Here is an 18,110-nt window from a genome sequence, read left to right on the forward strand (position 1 = left end):
CTGTTTTTTCTGTTATCATAAGTTTATAGTGATTTTGATTTTTTTTTTACTTTTATGTATTACATTTTCCTTTCTCACATATGTTCATTTTGTTGACGATTTTTATGTGATATTGTTTTGTCATGTTTTTAATTTCTGTTGATACAGGGCCCCTTGGTCGAACAGTTCTTGTAACTGAAAGGGCTACCCTGTTAATATAAATCGACAAATAAATAAAATAAATTATAATAGCAATATACGGTTTTCGTACAGCGCATTACGCCTCTATTGTCTAAGCCCTTCAAAAGGACTTGGATATTATTAACCCAGCTATGCATGTAGCTTGGCGGCCGTAATTACTTCCAGCGCACACGCATTTTAAAGAATGAATTCATACCAGGTACCGATTTGCCTCACCTGGGTTGAGTGCAGCACAATGTGGATCAATTTATTGTTAAAGGAAACTGCGCTATAGTTCAATGCTCGAAATAGTAATATGAAAATAATATCGATAAATTGCGTTGATTTCTCTTTACCAGCTGTGTATCATTGCGTATATACTACAACTATGAAAGCTCGCACATGTTTTTCTCAACTTCCAAATTGAAAATAGAAAGTTAATATCATCATCATCATCATCATATCAGCCATGTTCAGCCCACTGCAGGACGAAGGCCTCCTCAAGTTGGTGCCAAAGGTGCTTGTCTTGTGCTGACGCAATCCAATTTACACCAATGAATTTTGTGAGCTCGTCACTCCATCTCAATTTCTGTCTACCCCGATTTCGTGATCCTAGCCATGGTCTCCATTCTGTGATGCGTTTGGTCCACCTATTATCATGTGATCTTGCAAGGTGGCCAGCCCATCTCCATTTCATTGATTTAATTGCTTTGATTATGTCTATTACTTTAGTCTGGTTCCTAATCCATTGTATGGTTTTCCTATCGCGTTTTGATATCCCTAGTTAATATAAAGAATGTTAACTTTTTTCTCAAATTGTGTGTTGCTTATCTTGCCATAAATCGGGGCCTGCATCAGAAAAATATTTCAATCAATCACAACACCAAACAACAACTTGATATGTTTAGCCAATCGAAAGAGCCATTTCGGGCTTCTGTGTAATGTTCCTAATTTATTCACTGTATTCAGTTGAGTTTAAACAAAACTTTTCTTTAACAATGGTAACGGGCCTCATTTTCACAAAATGTAACGTTAGTGCAGATTGATTATTACAAACATTACAAAACAAATACATTTAAGAAGTCGAGACTTGACTAAATTGTGTATGAAACAGTGAAATAATAGCTGTAATTTATTTACAAATGTGAAGTTAAATGCGAATTCAAAAGTGATTACCATATACGCCATTATACGGCATATGTTGTTCGTTTTAAATTGATTGAAAGTATTTTTTCGTTGGTTATGATTTCCATTAAATAATATGTATGACGATTTAAGTTATTAATGTTATTGTGGAAGGAAAGAAATTAAACGGCTCGCTGGTGATTTCAACTCACTAACGTATATATTTTAAGTATTAAAATCAATGCTTATCTTTACCCAGCAAACAGACACCCCTCACCAGCGCTATTTTTTTTTTTTTTGAAAATGCAATCATTCAAACGAGTTCTTAATTGTGATTGCTATCATGGTAATTAATTAACACAACATCACGAAATGGCTTAAGTACTATCAAGGGAAATAGAAACACGAAACACCAATTATTTTAATCATTAGATCGCTAGCCTTTTGATACTTTTAATGCATTACGTATACATGTAGAGGAAAGAAGAGATGAAAATGAAGGGAGAGAACAGAAAGAGGGAGGGGGAAAAGGGAGAGGAAAGGATAGAAAGGAGTCAGGGGGTAGATAGAGAGATAGAGAGAAAAAAAGTGAAAGAGACAGAGTGAGAGGGGGAGAGGGTTGCAGAGACAGAAAGAGACAAAGAAGTGAATAGCGAATAAGGAGGGGGAATGGGATTTGTCCTTTTGCAAGATAAGAAAAGAGAAAGCCCGGGTGCGGTAAGAAGTGTGTAATGGAAGGGGTCGTCTCGACATTGAAATAGTTTTTAATTGGTTGACCAGAAAAAAACCGAGATATGTAATCTAATCTAATTGGAGAAACAAGAAAAGAGGAGACGATGAAGTAATAGAAGGGAAAGAAAGGAAAGTGCCAACGATAATGAGGGATGAGAGATTGGTATTGACATGAAAATAGAGGGCTCTCTTTGACTCCATCATATTCATAAAACTAATATGTATCGTAAATGTATACAGAGGCTCGAGGGGCTGACGTGTTAGGACATAACATGTGGAGGCAGAGATTGGGAGAGGAGAAAAGACTTGGATGGGGTGGAGATAGAGGGCCCTCGAGAGATCAAGTCATGCCAAGAGGGAGAGAGGTGGGGGGGGGGGAGACGGAGAAAGTATCTTAATCTATGGTAGATAGTTATGTAAAGAGTTATACAAGAGGGGTTGAGAGAGGGGGAGAAAAAAATAGGAGAGAGAGAGGGGGGGGGGGCAGACAGAGACATACACAGAAACCATAGACAGAGAGGTTGATACTGAAGAACAGAAAGCAAGCGCAACAAATTGTGATTAAATGGATAATTCTTAAATTGGACCTAAATCCCCCGACACCAGTCCCGCGGGGAAACTCGGGGAGGACCGGTAAGACGAGGAGGTAATGAGAACGGGTGACGGAGCTGAGACGTGCCGGAAGACCCACAAGGGAAATCAAAGGAAGGAGGATGATGGGAGAAAGATCAAGAAGAGGCTGGGGTGGATGAGACAAGGATGAGGATGAGATGAGGTAATGAGGTGAGGATAATTAGACCGTGTTTCCAGCAGGGACTGTTTCACAGAAAAAAAAATCTGTTTGTAAAATGCTGAGAGTGGCCTACGAAAGGCCAGACTGCGACAAGCGAAAACGTGTTCCCAAGTCATTTCGATCGCAATAGCTTAAGATGAATAACGAAACCTTAACCCGTGTTCTTAAAGCAAGAACACGTTATTAATCTCAGAGCTCTGGCGTGTCTGGTTACAAATATGACTCTATTTCACACTTAACTCTTCGTGAAACATCGCCCTGGTAGGTGACTTTGAAATATACCACCTCAAAGCTACCGGTCACGCAGATTGTGAAGTGGGGTGCATTTTGAACAAGGTACATGATAGATGGTACACATGGTGCGATTCAAACGCGACATAGAGAACAATAAGAATGGCATTAATGGTGTGAAACAATTTTAAATGGCAGTTTAGTGGTGCGCGTGACATCGATCGTGTCGGTAATAGGGAGTTATCGCTAGACGATGGACGACGCGTTTAAGAACAAAGACAATGTATTGAAAATACCCTTCAAATGACAAAGAACAGGGGGAGGTCTTTGTTGAAAATTGGTCAATCAAAACAGCATTTCCATCCTGGACTCTTGACAAACAACTCATTTGCGAATTTTCCTCAGCTCCGAAACTTTGGACGACACTCATGTTCCGGTTCACCAATGTTTGACCATGACCTCCCAGCTGTACTTTGACATTAGACGGGCATTTTTAATACATGACTGTGTTCTTGCATCAGCTGTGCGTCGCGAAGCAAAAACATTATAATGATGAGTTTGGATACAGTGGCATACAAAATGGCGCCTATTATGCCATTTTATTTAATCTTCTTTAGATATGAACGTCTAATATAGACACGGGGGGAATATGATAACAGTCGAATATTGGAGCAGTTTAAAGATAGATTTTGGTTTCATCGAGCTATAAGTTCGTGATTGTTTTAAGTATCGAGGCAGGACAACGACATGTACAGCGGCAAAGATGTTTTACATCGGTTAAACAAACCGTTGATTTTAAGGATTCGGTGCCATGATGCACATGTATGGCGGGCAGTCTATTATGATAATGCTGATAATAGTAACAATAATAATAATAATGATGATGATATTAATAATAATAACAGCATTCCACTTGGTCTCCTTTCTGGCTTAATCTCCTATCTGGGTTAAAGTATAACGATATAATAATAACGATAAGCGTGGCAAATTGAGAGACAGATAGAGAGGGAGAAAGAGAGGAAAACAGACTGAGGGAAGAGAGATGTAGGGGAGAGGGGGCAGCAAGATTTGGAGTACGACGTTTTAGATGTTGGTTTCATACTTGCTTTTTGGACATCAATCAATTTGTCCAATATTTCTGATATTCAACCGTGTCTTCTTAATTGATGGTGTTTTAATGGAACTGCAAAGAGATCTAGAATAAAGAATCGGTCAACTTAAGCAAACATCCCATCATGATCGCGGGGAGGGAAAATAAAACTACCTTTCCATATAACATGCATTACTAAATTGCAAGTTCGTTCCGTCCATTAATTCGAGGATGCGCATAATGGATGTTCAAAGGAAATCATTCGATTTTATTGCAATCAGGAGTATAAGCATCTTCCTCTATTATCTATACATGACTGGGTGTTGAGTGTTGATTTGGAACGTGCATGTAATGCAAGGCTACAAAGCGATTGTAAGCAACAAAATATTTGGATAACTTTAGATTGGAAATGTTGGATACAGATTATTTGATGATAAAGATTAATGTTCATCATGGTCATCATCAGGTGTGTGTAGGTGGGTGCGTGAGTGTGTGTGTGTGTGTGTGAGAGAGAGAGAGAGAGAGAGAGAGACCAACAGACAGAGAGGGAGAAAAATAATGTGTGTGTGTGTGTGTGCGTGAGGGTGTGTGGGAGAGGGTGTGTGTGGATGTGTGCACGTGTGCGCGTGTGTAAGAGAGAGAAAACAGATATGAGAAGAGGTATTTTATTCAAAATGAGAAAGATCAAACTTGTACGAAAATTTTATGGAAAGCGTTTTACCCCCTGTTTTTCATCTGCTTTCCATATACCCGTTAGTTGGAAAAGAATACTCAAGGTTGCTTTTGTTATTAGTAATCTATATCTTCTCCCAGAAAGTAGGTGACTTGTCATCAGTTTAATTGGACGTTTTTGGCCGTTTTCATGATTAATCAGGGACTTATGACTGACGTGCATTAACTTGCATTTAAGACAAGCATATTCATGCAAGATTTCTTTTTTAATGCTGGGGTCTGAAATTCACCAAAACCTTTAAGGAATTCCAAAATGAAAATAACTTATCATTCTACATAATTTTTAGGTAGTTCTGATTTCAGAAAAGGCATATATGAAATCATTTTCCTATGCATATTTGCGATTACTGTATCAAACATTAAAATTTCAAATTAAAAAGAAAATGAAGAAAATGTGCTGTAAGATTGTATGCAGTCTAATAGGATTATCATTACTCCATAATAATGTTCCACCGGAGAAGGGTTTTTTTTTGCCAGACGATCAAAAATCCCCAAAATATTGAGATTTTTACATTACTAATTGCATATAATTCTCCTAATGGCTTAGAAACTCTACAATTTTGTTGACGTTATCACCCATTTTGTCTTTTGCTAGTTTAATTTCACTCCATTCCTTCAACCCCCTTGATGAAATACCAATTTTTGAAGATCGTTCTAAACCCGAGATGGATTAAACAAAAATAACTATAAGAAAGTGCACATTAGTTCACGAGGAAAGTAAAGGTACGTAGCGATCATCCATGCATATATTTCAAGCAATCAATTTCGGATATTTCAAACCATGAAACGATTCCTGCATGCAAGTAATAAGAGGGGGCCTGGAACCTGGGGGCGTTTCATGAAAGGACTTGTCGGACGTTTTATCCGGCAAGTCTCATTTTATCCGAGAGTTACCAAATAGGAACAGTGCCTCTCAGCCAATCAAAATCATGGAAAGATGTCAGATCTGACAACTTGTCGGATCAAAATATTGATGAAACGCTCCCCAGGGGTGCGGGTGTATAAGAGGGGGCGTGGAACCAGGGGTGCGGGTGTATAAGAGGGGCCGTGGAAGCATGGGTGCGGGTTCTTCAATCTCCCCGCGACATATACATACACACACGCACACAAACACACTTCGTCAAACATGTACAAAAACGAAAAATGACTATCTGATTGTTTTTAGTCGGATTTCTTTTTTCTTTCATGGTCAGCTTCCCTCCAAACCGTTCTATATGGCCCCTGTAAAGTTTTCAACAAGCAGCCAGCTAACAAAAATAACCATTGAACTCGCTCCCACAATCCCTCCCGACTAACGATTAGGGTCACATGACCCTTTACATTTCCTGTTTCTACTCGTTCCATTCACGTATCTCCAAACGACAGGTGAACGACACATGGGATTTCATTGGCCTTGGAAAATGCGGGATTGGGCTTAATTCCCCGCCATCTCTGCAATAGATGAGGGCAAATATATACAGGGAGACTGACATTCGTTGCTGAATCGTAATACCGTGAACCTGTGTGTATGATCTTTGCCATCTATATTCTTCAATATGGTACTCATTCAATGATTCATTAAATATGCATTATTCATTGAACTTATCTGTCACACGCACGGGGCTAAAGGGGTTATGATAACAAAATATATCCCGAAATATACATTTCTAATTTCATACTCTACAAGAGTATCACTGAACACAAAGTACTAGAAAAATATAATATTTTCGCCCACCCTTGCAACATTTAGATCGCAGTTCTTATTTTATTACATTCATCGAATATTTGGACTTGATGTGGTAATTTTCTTTTCAGCAAATATGATGAATTTATATCAAAAGCATAATTTGGCTTCCGTAATCATTTCATGCGTAAATAGACAGCAAGATCAAACTGAAATTTGTCTTAGGTTTCACCTTGGTATTTTATACTGAGCTAAGAGAAGTTAAAGGCCTATGTCGATCAAAGTAGACCTCAAACATGTCCATGGATTCATCACGATTCTATAATCAACACATCTCATATTTGCTTGCACATCTCATGCAAGCATTAATTTTTTTATTAATTTTCCTTCTTTACTGATTTACAAGTAAGAATGGAATAGACTTTTCCATTATTCTAATGACAAAATGACATACTATATTGCCATCTGTTTTTTTTTTTAAATATTAATAATGTTTCGGTCTACAGAAAGAATTGTCAAACACTTCAAAGACTCAGAACAGGAGAATCGATTTCCAATTTCTTCGATTTCCCCTTCTTTTCCAAATCCTTTTGGGGGGCAAGCGCTCCCACCGCCCATCGCCTACCCCCTCCCACCCCACGCCTGCTAACCGGGCGCGCCAAGCCTTCTGTGCAATGTTATGGAATTAGTTTAGAGCATATTGATATTTAAAAAAAATGGTTGTTATTGTAACACTGTTGGGGTTAAGTGGGCTGCCATTATACACCGGAAAGTGCGATTCTTTCACAACATGGACTGGTTCGCTTCTTATAAAGCACCCCAATTTCATCACTCGCAGCTAGTTGCTTTAACAATCAAGCCTCTTTGTGAACGCCCCAATTAGAGCAGTTCATAATGAAAACTAGGGCAGTCATTCCTTAGTTAATATGACATGAAATTAATGATGTTGATCGAGTAAAAAGTGCAAACATGGTTTGCTTGTCATGGAAAGGGGGTAGGCCTGCTGATTGATGTTAGGAAGGCGGGACTTTAATTAAGACATCTCTATAACTCTTCCCGGTTTGCCAATTTGCTGCTTGGAAACGAAAATGATTTCCAATTTGTCATTGCATATGACTATTTCAATATGCTGAAAAATCACCATCATCTATCATACAGAAATTCAACCTCAACTGACAAATGCAACCTGCCATTTAGTCCGTTAACATTCGACCTATATCCTTGATAATGATGGAGCATAATTCCATTCAAATTGAAAGTTGCAGTCAGCATGAGCACAATGACTTGATAAATTGCAAAGTTCCGCTCAAATCGAAAGTTACGAAAAATGGGCAACCAAATCATTATATGTTAAACAGTTTTATTGCTGACAACTAAGCACAATTTCACATTGGTGGTAAGACCCAGGCCTAATTGCTTAGCATAGATGCACACACTTTGCAAACTATTACAGCTCTTCATCTAACATGACTAACAAGATCAACAAAATGGATGAAAATTTCATCTTTTTACCCCGACCTATATACCTATGACATGCATGATAGATTGTAGTCTTTAAAGTTGACAATATAACTTGGACGTCTAAATTATTTAATTGGAAAAATAGGTAAGCAAAATAAATAATCATAATCAATTACAGGTGTCTATTTCCACAATAACCCAAGCATGTTAAGCAAATTTTCACTGGTTTAGTGCCTCCGGCCTGTATTCTCGATGAGCTGTAATTTGCATCACTTAGGCTTATTGAAACGATCGCGGAATTTTGTAAGCATAAGTATTGTTATGAACTAACTTTTAACAAACTAAAAGGTAAAAAAAAGAAAAGAAAAGAAGTTATTTGACAATAATAATTAAAAAATGAATAAATATTGAAATAATGAGCATGGAGCAGGGAGAGAGAGCAAGAGAACAAAAATATTTGCAAAATTTTACTTTTGTAATTTGTAAAGAAAATATATAGAACATCCCATTTTCCTGTATTTGTTTATTATCACGTTGAAAATTTATGAAATTCATATCACGCTTCATACAGACGTTTCAAAACAGAAGGGAAAAAAACAGATGAGTGGGGGAGGAAATACATTCATGAGAAGAAGTACATGCATGATACAAAATGATAACCAAAGAATATAGTGGAAAACATATACATTTGCTTTTTTCGTGTCCTTTCGAGCATTTCAGGCAAATTATCCATAAATCCTCTAAAGAAAATCGACCCCAAGCATTATTATGTTGACATTTGCATGTGCTGTATCGAGCTTTGGATGTTATTTCAGACGGCCAAATCAAGCATGTGTTGATCCGGGCATATGAGTGATGATCACTGAGCTAAACAGAATTGTGACGTTTTGAAAGCATGAGAATCTCGTCCACACATTATTTTGGAAAGCGTGGAGAGCAAAAGAAAATACAAAAGATATAAACATGATAAGGGTGTGGGTGGAAGATTGAAGCAACCTTCCAGAATGTTTCAATCGTGTCAATACCCTGTTATTTTATTTCATGGGATCCACCTTTTTTCAATTTATTCATGAATAAGGTAGTTTTTTGGTTACCAATGTACACCCTGTATTCATAACGGTTTCTTAATTCTTTAGAATGCAATAAGAGGCCAATCCAAAACTATATTGAAAATTTCAATAGATTTAGAACTCAATCATAAATTATTTTCAATCTAATTTTGGATTGGTTCCCCATCGCGATCTAATAGATTGATTTTCCATCTGAGAAATTTAGAAAGTGGACAATTGTTCTGGATTTACAAAATACCGCTTCGTGTCATTATTGTAACATTAAATTGAACTGTCATGTTATTTCTACAATTTTCTACGATAGGTGTACATGTAATTTGCTGAGCAATTTGAGCTTCTGGGCCGTGGCTTCATACACGCTTTAACATGAAGAACAATACACTTACATATTGAACTGTTGAATATCGTTCTCAAATTTAAATCATTAACATTGTCTGGATACGACACGCAATCAGCAGGTCAAATTGACATTTCCATTGCTATTCTTTGCGCTCATGCTACATCAAAATGTCAAAAGGAACAGATGGAATTTTCAAGAAAAAGACAGAACAGCTTCGAATTATAAATGAGAAATGCGACCCCTGTCCGTATATCTTTGCACTTGATTAATGAGGATCATTACTGAAATTGAAAATATTCATTTAGTTATCCATTTCTTTAGGATCTGATTGTATTCTTTTTAATGGAAATTGATCCACTAAGATCTTTGGTTGATATTTTTGTCAGGATAGAGGCCAGATTGTGCTATATTTGCAAGCGAAACAAATAGAAAAAACAGATATTTGTGCTCTGTTATACAGTTTGTAATATTGAAAATGAAGTGCACAAGATGGTCATGATACAGAAAATGGATAACATTTAGAATGACCACATTTTCATTTGGCACGCAATCACAACAACTCTAAATACATGTACACATGGTGATGGTAAAGTCTGAATACAGACATAGATGTATAACATGCGTGTCTCGTCCGGATATACGCACATGTGATATGATTCGGTCTCGCGCGAATTCCCATGCAGCTCATGCCGGAGAATACGGGAAATAATTAATGAATTAAATCAACTTCTATTGGTATTTAACCTGATTAGAAACTCCCACGTGACATTTTGGCAGAGCAGAAATGAGCATTTCCATCCACAGATATTCGACAACATTGCATGGCATTTCTCCCCATGACATGTGGTGGAATTCGTAATTCCGTGCACGGTGAGGGTGAAAGAACGAAGGCCAATTTGCTCGTAATTCGATTGTAAATTTCCAATATCTAAGCCTTGGAAATGAAGTTTTCCCCTCTCTCAAACAAGGATGTTGATTGTGATGTATTGAAATGGGGTCAGTAGTCAATACATGACGTATTTAATTGATTTCGTATTTGGATCGCGTTTCTGTTTTAAACTGCTATTTTTTTACACCATGTGTGCAAAGGGGATGGAACATACCAAAGAAAATAAAATGGAAAGAAAATATGGTCTACACATTTCCGATGTTTGAGTCAATATATGTACATTGTGAGTGTATGATTGCTTAATTTAGGAATGACTAAAATAAAATAAGTCAATGCAATAAGCATCTCAGCAGATGAAATAACAGGAAAAGAACTTAAATCCGATATCAATCAATAGATATACTATTGTTTTCGCATATTTCATTAAATACATTACTTCATTCGTTCATTGTTTTCATAAAAGACAGAAAATGGGTTGTGAAAAAAAACTGTTCAAATGTGTCGAAAAACCTCAAGTGACAATCGCCGAATCATATACACACAATCCACAAATAAGCTTGTCTTATTCCGCAATAAATTAAATTATATCTTTAGAAGGTTTATCAGCACGAATGCTGGAATTTCTCGACTTATTTCTTCAATATCTGTGATCCCAGTCATGTAAAAAAAATAATGTCGTTGCCCCTTTTAACTTTTTGAAATAAAAAAAGTTAATAATCCAGCTTAAAAAATAGAATTCTGAAAGAAAATTGCCAGTGGTGTAGGACGTATTGCACAACTTCCCAAACATAAATAAAAATTGGGTACCGAGATTAAAAATGGTGTAAGATTCTTCAGGTGCATTTGCTATCGCATTTCGCGACAAGAAGAGTAATTATCAATATAAATTTAGGGCAGAGCTAGCCAATGTCATGAATGTTATTTAAGCAAAACGGTTTAACCAATAGATTACTTTTTCGCGATTCTCCAGTGGCAACGAATGGAAAGTTTGAAAAATGAAATAAAAAAATGATGGTAGGAAAATATTTCACCAATAATTTCAAAAGGCGATAATAAGGAGCTTGATGTAGCTTTGAATACTTACTCCACTTTCTTCTTTGATTTCAGCATGATGGTATCGTTGGTGTGTATTAACCTGAGAGAAAGAACAACTCCAAGTAAGTTTTATGTGATCCCGAGGGGTAGGATTAATATCCCTCCGAGGTTATCCAGCAGAATGCAACTGGTATCGTCCGGGGTGCTAGTTTAAAGCCCCCGAGATCTGTAGTAGATGTGTACATATCGCCACTAGCTCCATTGTTAAATCTGCGCTCTAATCCTCGGCTGTACGTGTTTCGCGTTAGCGTCTGCTGCAGTGAGCATCTATATAGCTAGGAGCGGCGTCCGAGCAATGCAATACAAACTCCATGAAAAAATAATTACCGCCCAACAGAGCACACATGAGTGCCTATCTATCGTGAAAAGATTCGGAAGCCCCGTTGCGCTCCGCGCTCCTGTCGACGCCGTGTATATAGAGACACCCAGATTTAGAATAATATGCCCTACTTTGTAAATGTGATCAATTTACAAGTTACTGAGAAGAAGAAACGACCACGATTACGAGAAAGAAAAGTGGTGTTTGAGAGTAATACAGTACGCCTTTCAAGGGGTCGCGTTGGAGAGATCAGCGCAGACGACATTGTCTGTGTGTACATATACTTTAGAGATTAAGTTTACTCTTGGGCGGTAATCGGAGAACGCGGTTGTGGGGGAGGTGCAGGAGGCGGTGTACGCTGCATGTAACCCAGCCATGCATGGAGCATGTGCTTATAACCTTTTCACCTAGGTTTTTCTTAAGCCCTCCCCCCCTATTCCTACATCTCCCCTTTATCTCTCTCTCTGGGTGAGAGTGTGGGTTTGTAATTATTTTTTCACATGCGTTGCCATTGTCCCTAACCCATCATCCTCCATCGCCTTTTGATGTCTCCCTCCCTCAACCTCCTGCTTCTCCGATCCCTTTCGCACCCCCCTCTAATTCACTCTTACCCCCCCCCCCCTTGTCACTCTCTCCTTTCCTAAATCAAGGTTTGAGTGGAATGATAAACAACAGACGATCAATGTGCACCGAAAGCCTTGATGCATGGATGTTACTAATGGCTCGGTGTACAGACCTTCCACAATTACTGATTGATGCTATATTACATTCACAACGGCAAAGGAATAGAAAAGAACCTCAGAAATCTATATCATTACCTACGCATCGGTTTTTGATGCATGTGTTCTTTCTTCTTTTATTTTGTTTCGGTAAAAAGCGTAGCCCCTCCTCCTTTACCTTCGCTAATGGGTTTCATTTTGCAATGTATACACATCGAAGTTCACTCCCCAGTCTCTCCCTCTTCCTCTCCCCTTCTCCCTTCACTCTAACTATCACTCTCTCCCTCCCTTCCCCTATCTCTACATTTCTTTCAGCGCTCAACAATGAAACATTATTTTTATCATGATCTGGAAAAATTAACTTGATCCTCCATCATTCCCCTTTTGAATTCCAATTCCTTCTAATTAAAAATCACACTTTCGTTTTTTTACAACTAGGATCCATATAACATTTTTTTATCATCGCACAGAAAACAATTTCATTCCATGCACCCTTGCTAATGCTCTTTGGCGATCAATAGTGACAGGAGTAATCCGTCAAATTACGCCGGAGAAAAATTGATACATCTTCGACATTCATACGTGATTGATGATTTGAGTGCAAAATGAATAATTCAACTCACCTGTCACAAATGGTAAAAACATAGGCCGCTAAGCCATTTGTACATCACTGTTCCATTCGACGGGATTTTACATGTTTTAGGCCTTGGAAATAATACTCTCACATTCTCTGTTGTACATTTTCCCGCTGTTTTCCATTCTAAATGATAAAGCAGATCTTTCCAACATTCTTATTTTCTTTCTCGCGTAGTATAATTATCTCTTTCTAATCGCCCTCTATTTCTTCTCCCTTCTCTTTCTCTCTCCCTCTCGATATCATTCCTTTTTCCGTTTTTCCTTTTTCATTCCTTTCTTTCTTTCTTTTTATTTTCTTGAATACCTATTTATTTTTCTTTTTACTTTGTGCTCGTCTTTTCTTTGCTTTATTTATCTTTTCTTCAACTCTTTCCTTTTCCCCATCTTTTCTCTGATTCATTTTCTTTGAATTTATTCAAAATCAATATATTGATAGATTTTATGAGAGAAAGGAAGAGAGAGAGAGATAAAGAAAGAAAGAATGAAAGTGAGAGAGTAAGAAAAACGTGGGAATGCTAGTCCCGTCTGAATACTCAACTCGACAGGGCGTCATGGGTTGCTACACTATTCATGTATTTCAAGCTATTAATTTGATATAAGTTACATAATTATAGGCTCGAGACATGACAACATCTTTCGGATGGTGACTTACGGGTCGGTCCAAGTTATCGTATTCGAACGTTCCCATTATGCCCCAAAAATGTTGAGAGATGGGGATTTAAATGTTCTATTTTAGAATCTTATAAACTATATTTTCCCTTGTCATGCTTGTATATAGGCCTGTGACCGGGTATGCAGAAGTTCTTTGTAACGGTGCTTTATCGACGCTAATTTTTAACGACTATCTAATTATGAAATATTGTAATCATGTGTTGTTGATTTTAAGAAACACTTCCCCACTCTTCCGGAAATGTTCTACTCTCCTGGGGGAAATAAATCATTGTCATCCCTCCGAACGCCATATCCATACCGGCAGCTCTGTCTCATCATTCTGTTGCTGCCAAGCAACAGGGTTTCTTCCGCTTTCCTCCCAGGCATGTGATATCTATTCCCTTCAAAAAATGATTTATGGAACTTCATCATGTTTGAAAGGAACTGTAAATCTTTGTATTTTTACCAGAAATTAAAATGAACGAACGGCTTCTAGCCATCAATTCAGAAACTCAAAAAGAACGAAAATAAGTAGTCAGTTTTTCTACATGATCTGAGGAATTGTTAACAGAACAGTTAATCTAGTTCTTAGCTCTTTCTGGTGAACTGTACATCTTATTGGACACAGTGGTCTGTAATCTGAACTAGGGTAATTATCCCGCTGGATATAACACAGTTTCTCATGGTGTGTTCATAGTGTTGACTTGTGAAATTAATTATCAACACTGTTAAAATGCTAAAATCCAACAGTGTGAAAATATGGTCGAATATATTATGTGAAGTACATCTTCACATATTAGTCGACCATGTGAATACACTTTTCACACTGTGTTCAGTGTATTTACATGGTCGATGTGATTAACACTGTTAAAATCGTCCTAGTTAACAGTGTAAAGATGATTTCACAATGTATTCCACACCCACACTGTGAAAACACTGTGAAAGACTGTGTACTATCCTGTAGGGTTGAACTAAAGTTGTGGTTTAACTATTTCAAGCCTCTTGTAATTGTATTACAAATCTCTTACAGTACAAATTCCATTTAACAGCTCAATTGACAATTAAATCATTCATAATTTCGCCTTTGAATACATTTTTGACTTCCTGTGATTCCAGCAATATCTTTCACACATCGAGCGGTAGTTCTTCCATTTCATCTGACCATGCTGACGGTCTTGATAGGATTTTGCTTTCTATCATTCAGATTTCACCTTTATTTTTCCTGGAATACTCTTTTATAATCTCCTTTCCAAATCGTCACATTTCAATTTCTTGGATTCCCATCTTATTGCGCTGTACTTTGGTTTGCCTGTTCAACGAAAACACTATCACAACTCATATCCGATGCGATGCGTCTTGTTACTAAATCTTGGTGCCTCGATACGTCACGTGGGGAGGTCCCCTATAGAAAACTTATTTGGCGCCGTTTTTCGGTTGGATAAGTGAATTGAGCGCGTGTGTGGCGGCTCTGCGACCGAAGATTTTGAGAATCTCCTGACCCCCCGATCAAAGCAAACGACGAAGAACAGTTCATCGTCAAGGCACAGGTATAGACCTCAAAGAGAGCTGAGTTTTAGCGAAATAATTTTTTATGAAAATATGACAAACTTTACGGAGAGTATCTTCTGAATATACATACGAACTTTTAGGGAAATTGTATTTTCTGAAATTGGTAGACCTGAAATTAAAAAACTATCTTCTGAGAATGAGTAAACTTTAAAGAAAAGTACATCTTTAGCTAAAAAGAATAGAGTGTCTTCTAAACATATTGTCTATTCCAGTTGAGTACCTGGCAAACCTTGTCATGAAGGGCAAATAATATTTTACAAGTAAAAGAAAAGTAAGAAAAAATATAGATGCATTTCAAACATTAAAGGTATCGCTTCGGTTTGGGATGATATTGAATATTTCATTCTGCTTACAAGATCCACAATGATCTGAATATTTCAATTACGCATTTAAGGATATACATGTACCATTTACATTGCCAGTGTTTAGCCTGGATGTTGCGCCATATGTATTATTCCATGAAAGGATGAAACAGATAAGACACAAACAGAATGTAAATCTGAGAGGTGAGAGAAGGGGATTAACAAGTAACTAAGCTCCGGGGCAGGTGTTGCGGCTGTATTAGTTTCTAAACTTATTATCGGCCCATAAATTCAATAGAACGCCAATAAGTGACGCACTTATTTAATTGATTGGATGCGAATCGGGCGGCTTTTTATAGCCTCTCCGTCCTTTTGCAGAATGAATGTTCTCAAGATAAAAGGGAAGAAAGTGGAAGACAAAATATTCTTGGAATGGAAAGTTATTCGAGGGGGTGCCTGAAATGTGTCGAATTTTTCATTTAAACATGCATGCGTTTCGTTCAGTTCGCCACTACATCTCGGCTAAGTGGCAACCTTGCTTTATGGACTCGAAAATAATTGTATATACCCTCCCTGACTTTAATGCATTTGTTTATAATGTACCTAAACACGTTCATTTCATTAATGGCCTCATTATTTGGAGGGTAGTGCAACCCACAGGAGAAAGTGTATTGTTTCTTAAAAAAATAAAATAAACAATACATATTTTATTGTTCGAAATAGACATGAAATGAAATACTCCGAAAATTTGCTTTGCCCAAATGATCGTGGGCCCGGCAGCTATATACTGTGCAGCACCAGATGGATGAGGCTCTATCCCTTAATCGTTGAACGCCAAACAGGGTAGCACCATCTTTTAACGTCATTTGGTCTGACGCGGCCGGGGTTTGAACCCCCGACCTCCCGGTTGTGAGGCGGACGCTCTACCAACTGAGCCAACACACCGGTTACTTAAATTTTGATAATGGTAAAAATAATATCATGTACGATCAATCCATCAATATTACCATGATTATATGACTATTTGTTTTCGAGTCATTTGTCCTTTTCTCAGCATAAAAAAAAATATCACATGTGTTTTTGTCCATACGTCCCTGTCCGTCCTAAATCACTGGCCCTGGAAAACTTACAAAAACTGAACTAATTAATCTATATTGCATAGATTTTTCTAATACACTGACGCCTGAACTGGAGCGACTTGGGGCACTTGATCCCCAAACAAGAAAACGAATGGAAAATGGGCAAAATGTGGTATTTCATTAAAGAAGAAATCTGAAATATAAGATTGTATTTTTAAGTCTAAATTTTCGCACAATACCAACGTCTGAATTTTTCTCAAATAAAGTCAAGACTTATTTGAAAAGATAACGTTTTGCGACATTCTAAATGAAACTTTAAAGTGAAATTTACAATGATATAAAGCATAATCATAATCAATTTTATGATTATTCGTAGAATGTCATCCAGAAAACCACTGTTGTTATCAAAAGGGTTCTTCTTATACAAAATAAATCGTACGAAAAGAGAAGACCCACAAAATGAAATGTGCATCTTTAAATCATTTATTCTATTGTGTAATTCGTCATAATTATTGCACATTATGAAGATGTGACCAATTTTTATTTATTCAAGGAATATATTGACGCAGTTCACGCGCAAAGGAATCGATAATGTATAGGCCTAAGAGCATGTTGAGCCGTAAAGTATTTTCCTATTTAAATACAATACAATTATAAATCAATACGAATGATCAACATAATTTGCGAAATATCTGAATTTTATCCGAATTTTCTCTTAAAATTAAATATCAAATGACAATAAATTAAATAAATCTATGCTGGCACCGATAGGCCATAACTTCGGACACTGAAGGCTGCTCAAAAGACAACTCGTGCAGATGACCAACTATTCCCCTTTGTAGACCTTATGTTGTCAATTAAAATGAAATGCTGACAAATGTTTACATACCTCGGGGACGACTCGTCCATTTTGACAGTTGTAATGCTCCCAGATGCCATGACATACACATCAGAATATAAACACTGAAGAAAGCAACCCCAAGCGAGGATTAGAGCGCTAAAAATCAACCCTCTGCTTCAAATAATCACATCAAACCTAAGGTCGCATCTTATAAAGGGCCCGTGCTGCGAGGGGTGGAAATTGTACTTTAAGTTCAGCGTATAACAACTCCCCCAAATTATGGATAATATAAGATTACAGAATAGACAAGGTGGCATGGGAAAGGAAGGCTTGTTTTCCCTCTTCTCGGGGTGTTTTCATGACAAAATTACGCCAATGTGTCAATAAGACATGCATCACACGTGGGATGAGCATCAAACATAATTATATTGATGAGAGGGAAATTAGTAGCCATAGACATGATAGAAGGGAGGGATGTTGTGAGATCGTAGTCTCTAAGTATAGCTCATGGATGCCTGCAGAAATCTAATAAGGTAATTTAATAACTGGCACATAGCATGCAAACATTGCTTCATTTTTGAGAGACTCTTTTCCTTCACAAGTACTCATAAAAT

The 18,110-nt window shown here is 37.4% G+C and overlaps 1 protein-coding gene across 1 annotated transcript in view; it reads right to left on the reverse strand.

Annotated features, from left to right (window-relative positions):
- The window catches only part of LOC121429203, a 37,759-nt gene extending 25,932 nt beyond the window's left edge, over positions 1 to 11,827 (reverse strand). Inside the window, exon 1 of the mRNA XM_041626157.1 lies at positions 11,370 to 11,827. Within this exon, the coding sequence (XP_041482091.1) occupies positions 11,370 to 11,395 (26 nt within the window). The 5' untranslated portion in view covers positions 11,396 to 11,827. The remainder of the gene's footprint in view (positions 1 to 11,369) is intronic.
- Positions 11,828 to 18,110: the final 6,283 nt, after the last annotated feature.

The sequence above is a fragment of the Lytechinus variegatus genome, chromosome 15, assembly GCF_018143015.1.
Source record: "Lytechinus variegatus isolate NC3 chromosome 15, Lvar_3.0, whole genome shotgun sequence".
Lineage (NCBI taxonomy): Eukaryota > Metazoa > Echinodermata > Echinoidea > Temnopleuroida > Toxopneustidae > Lytechinus > Lytechinus variegatus.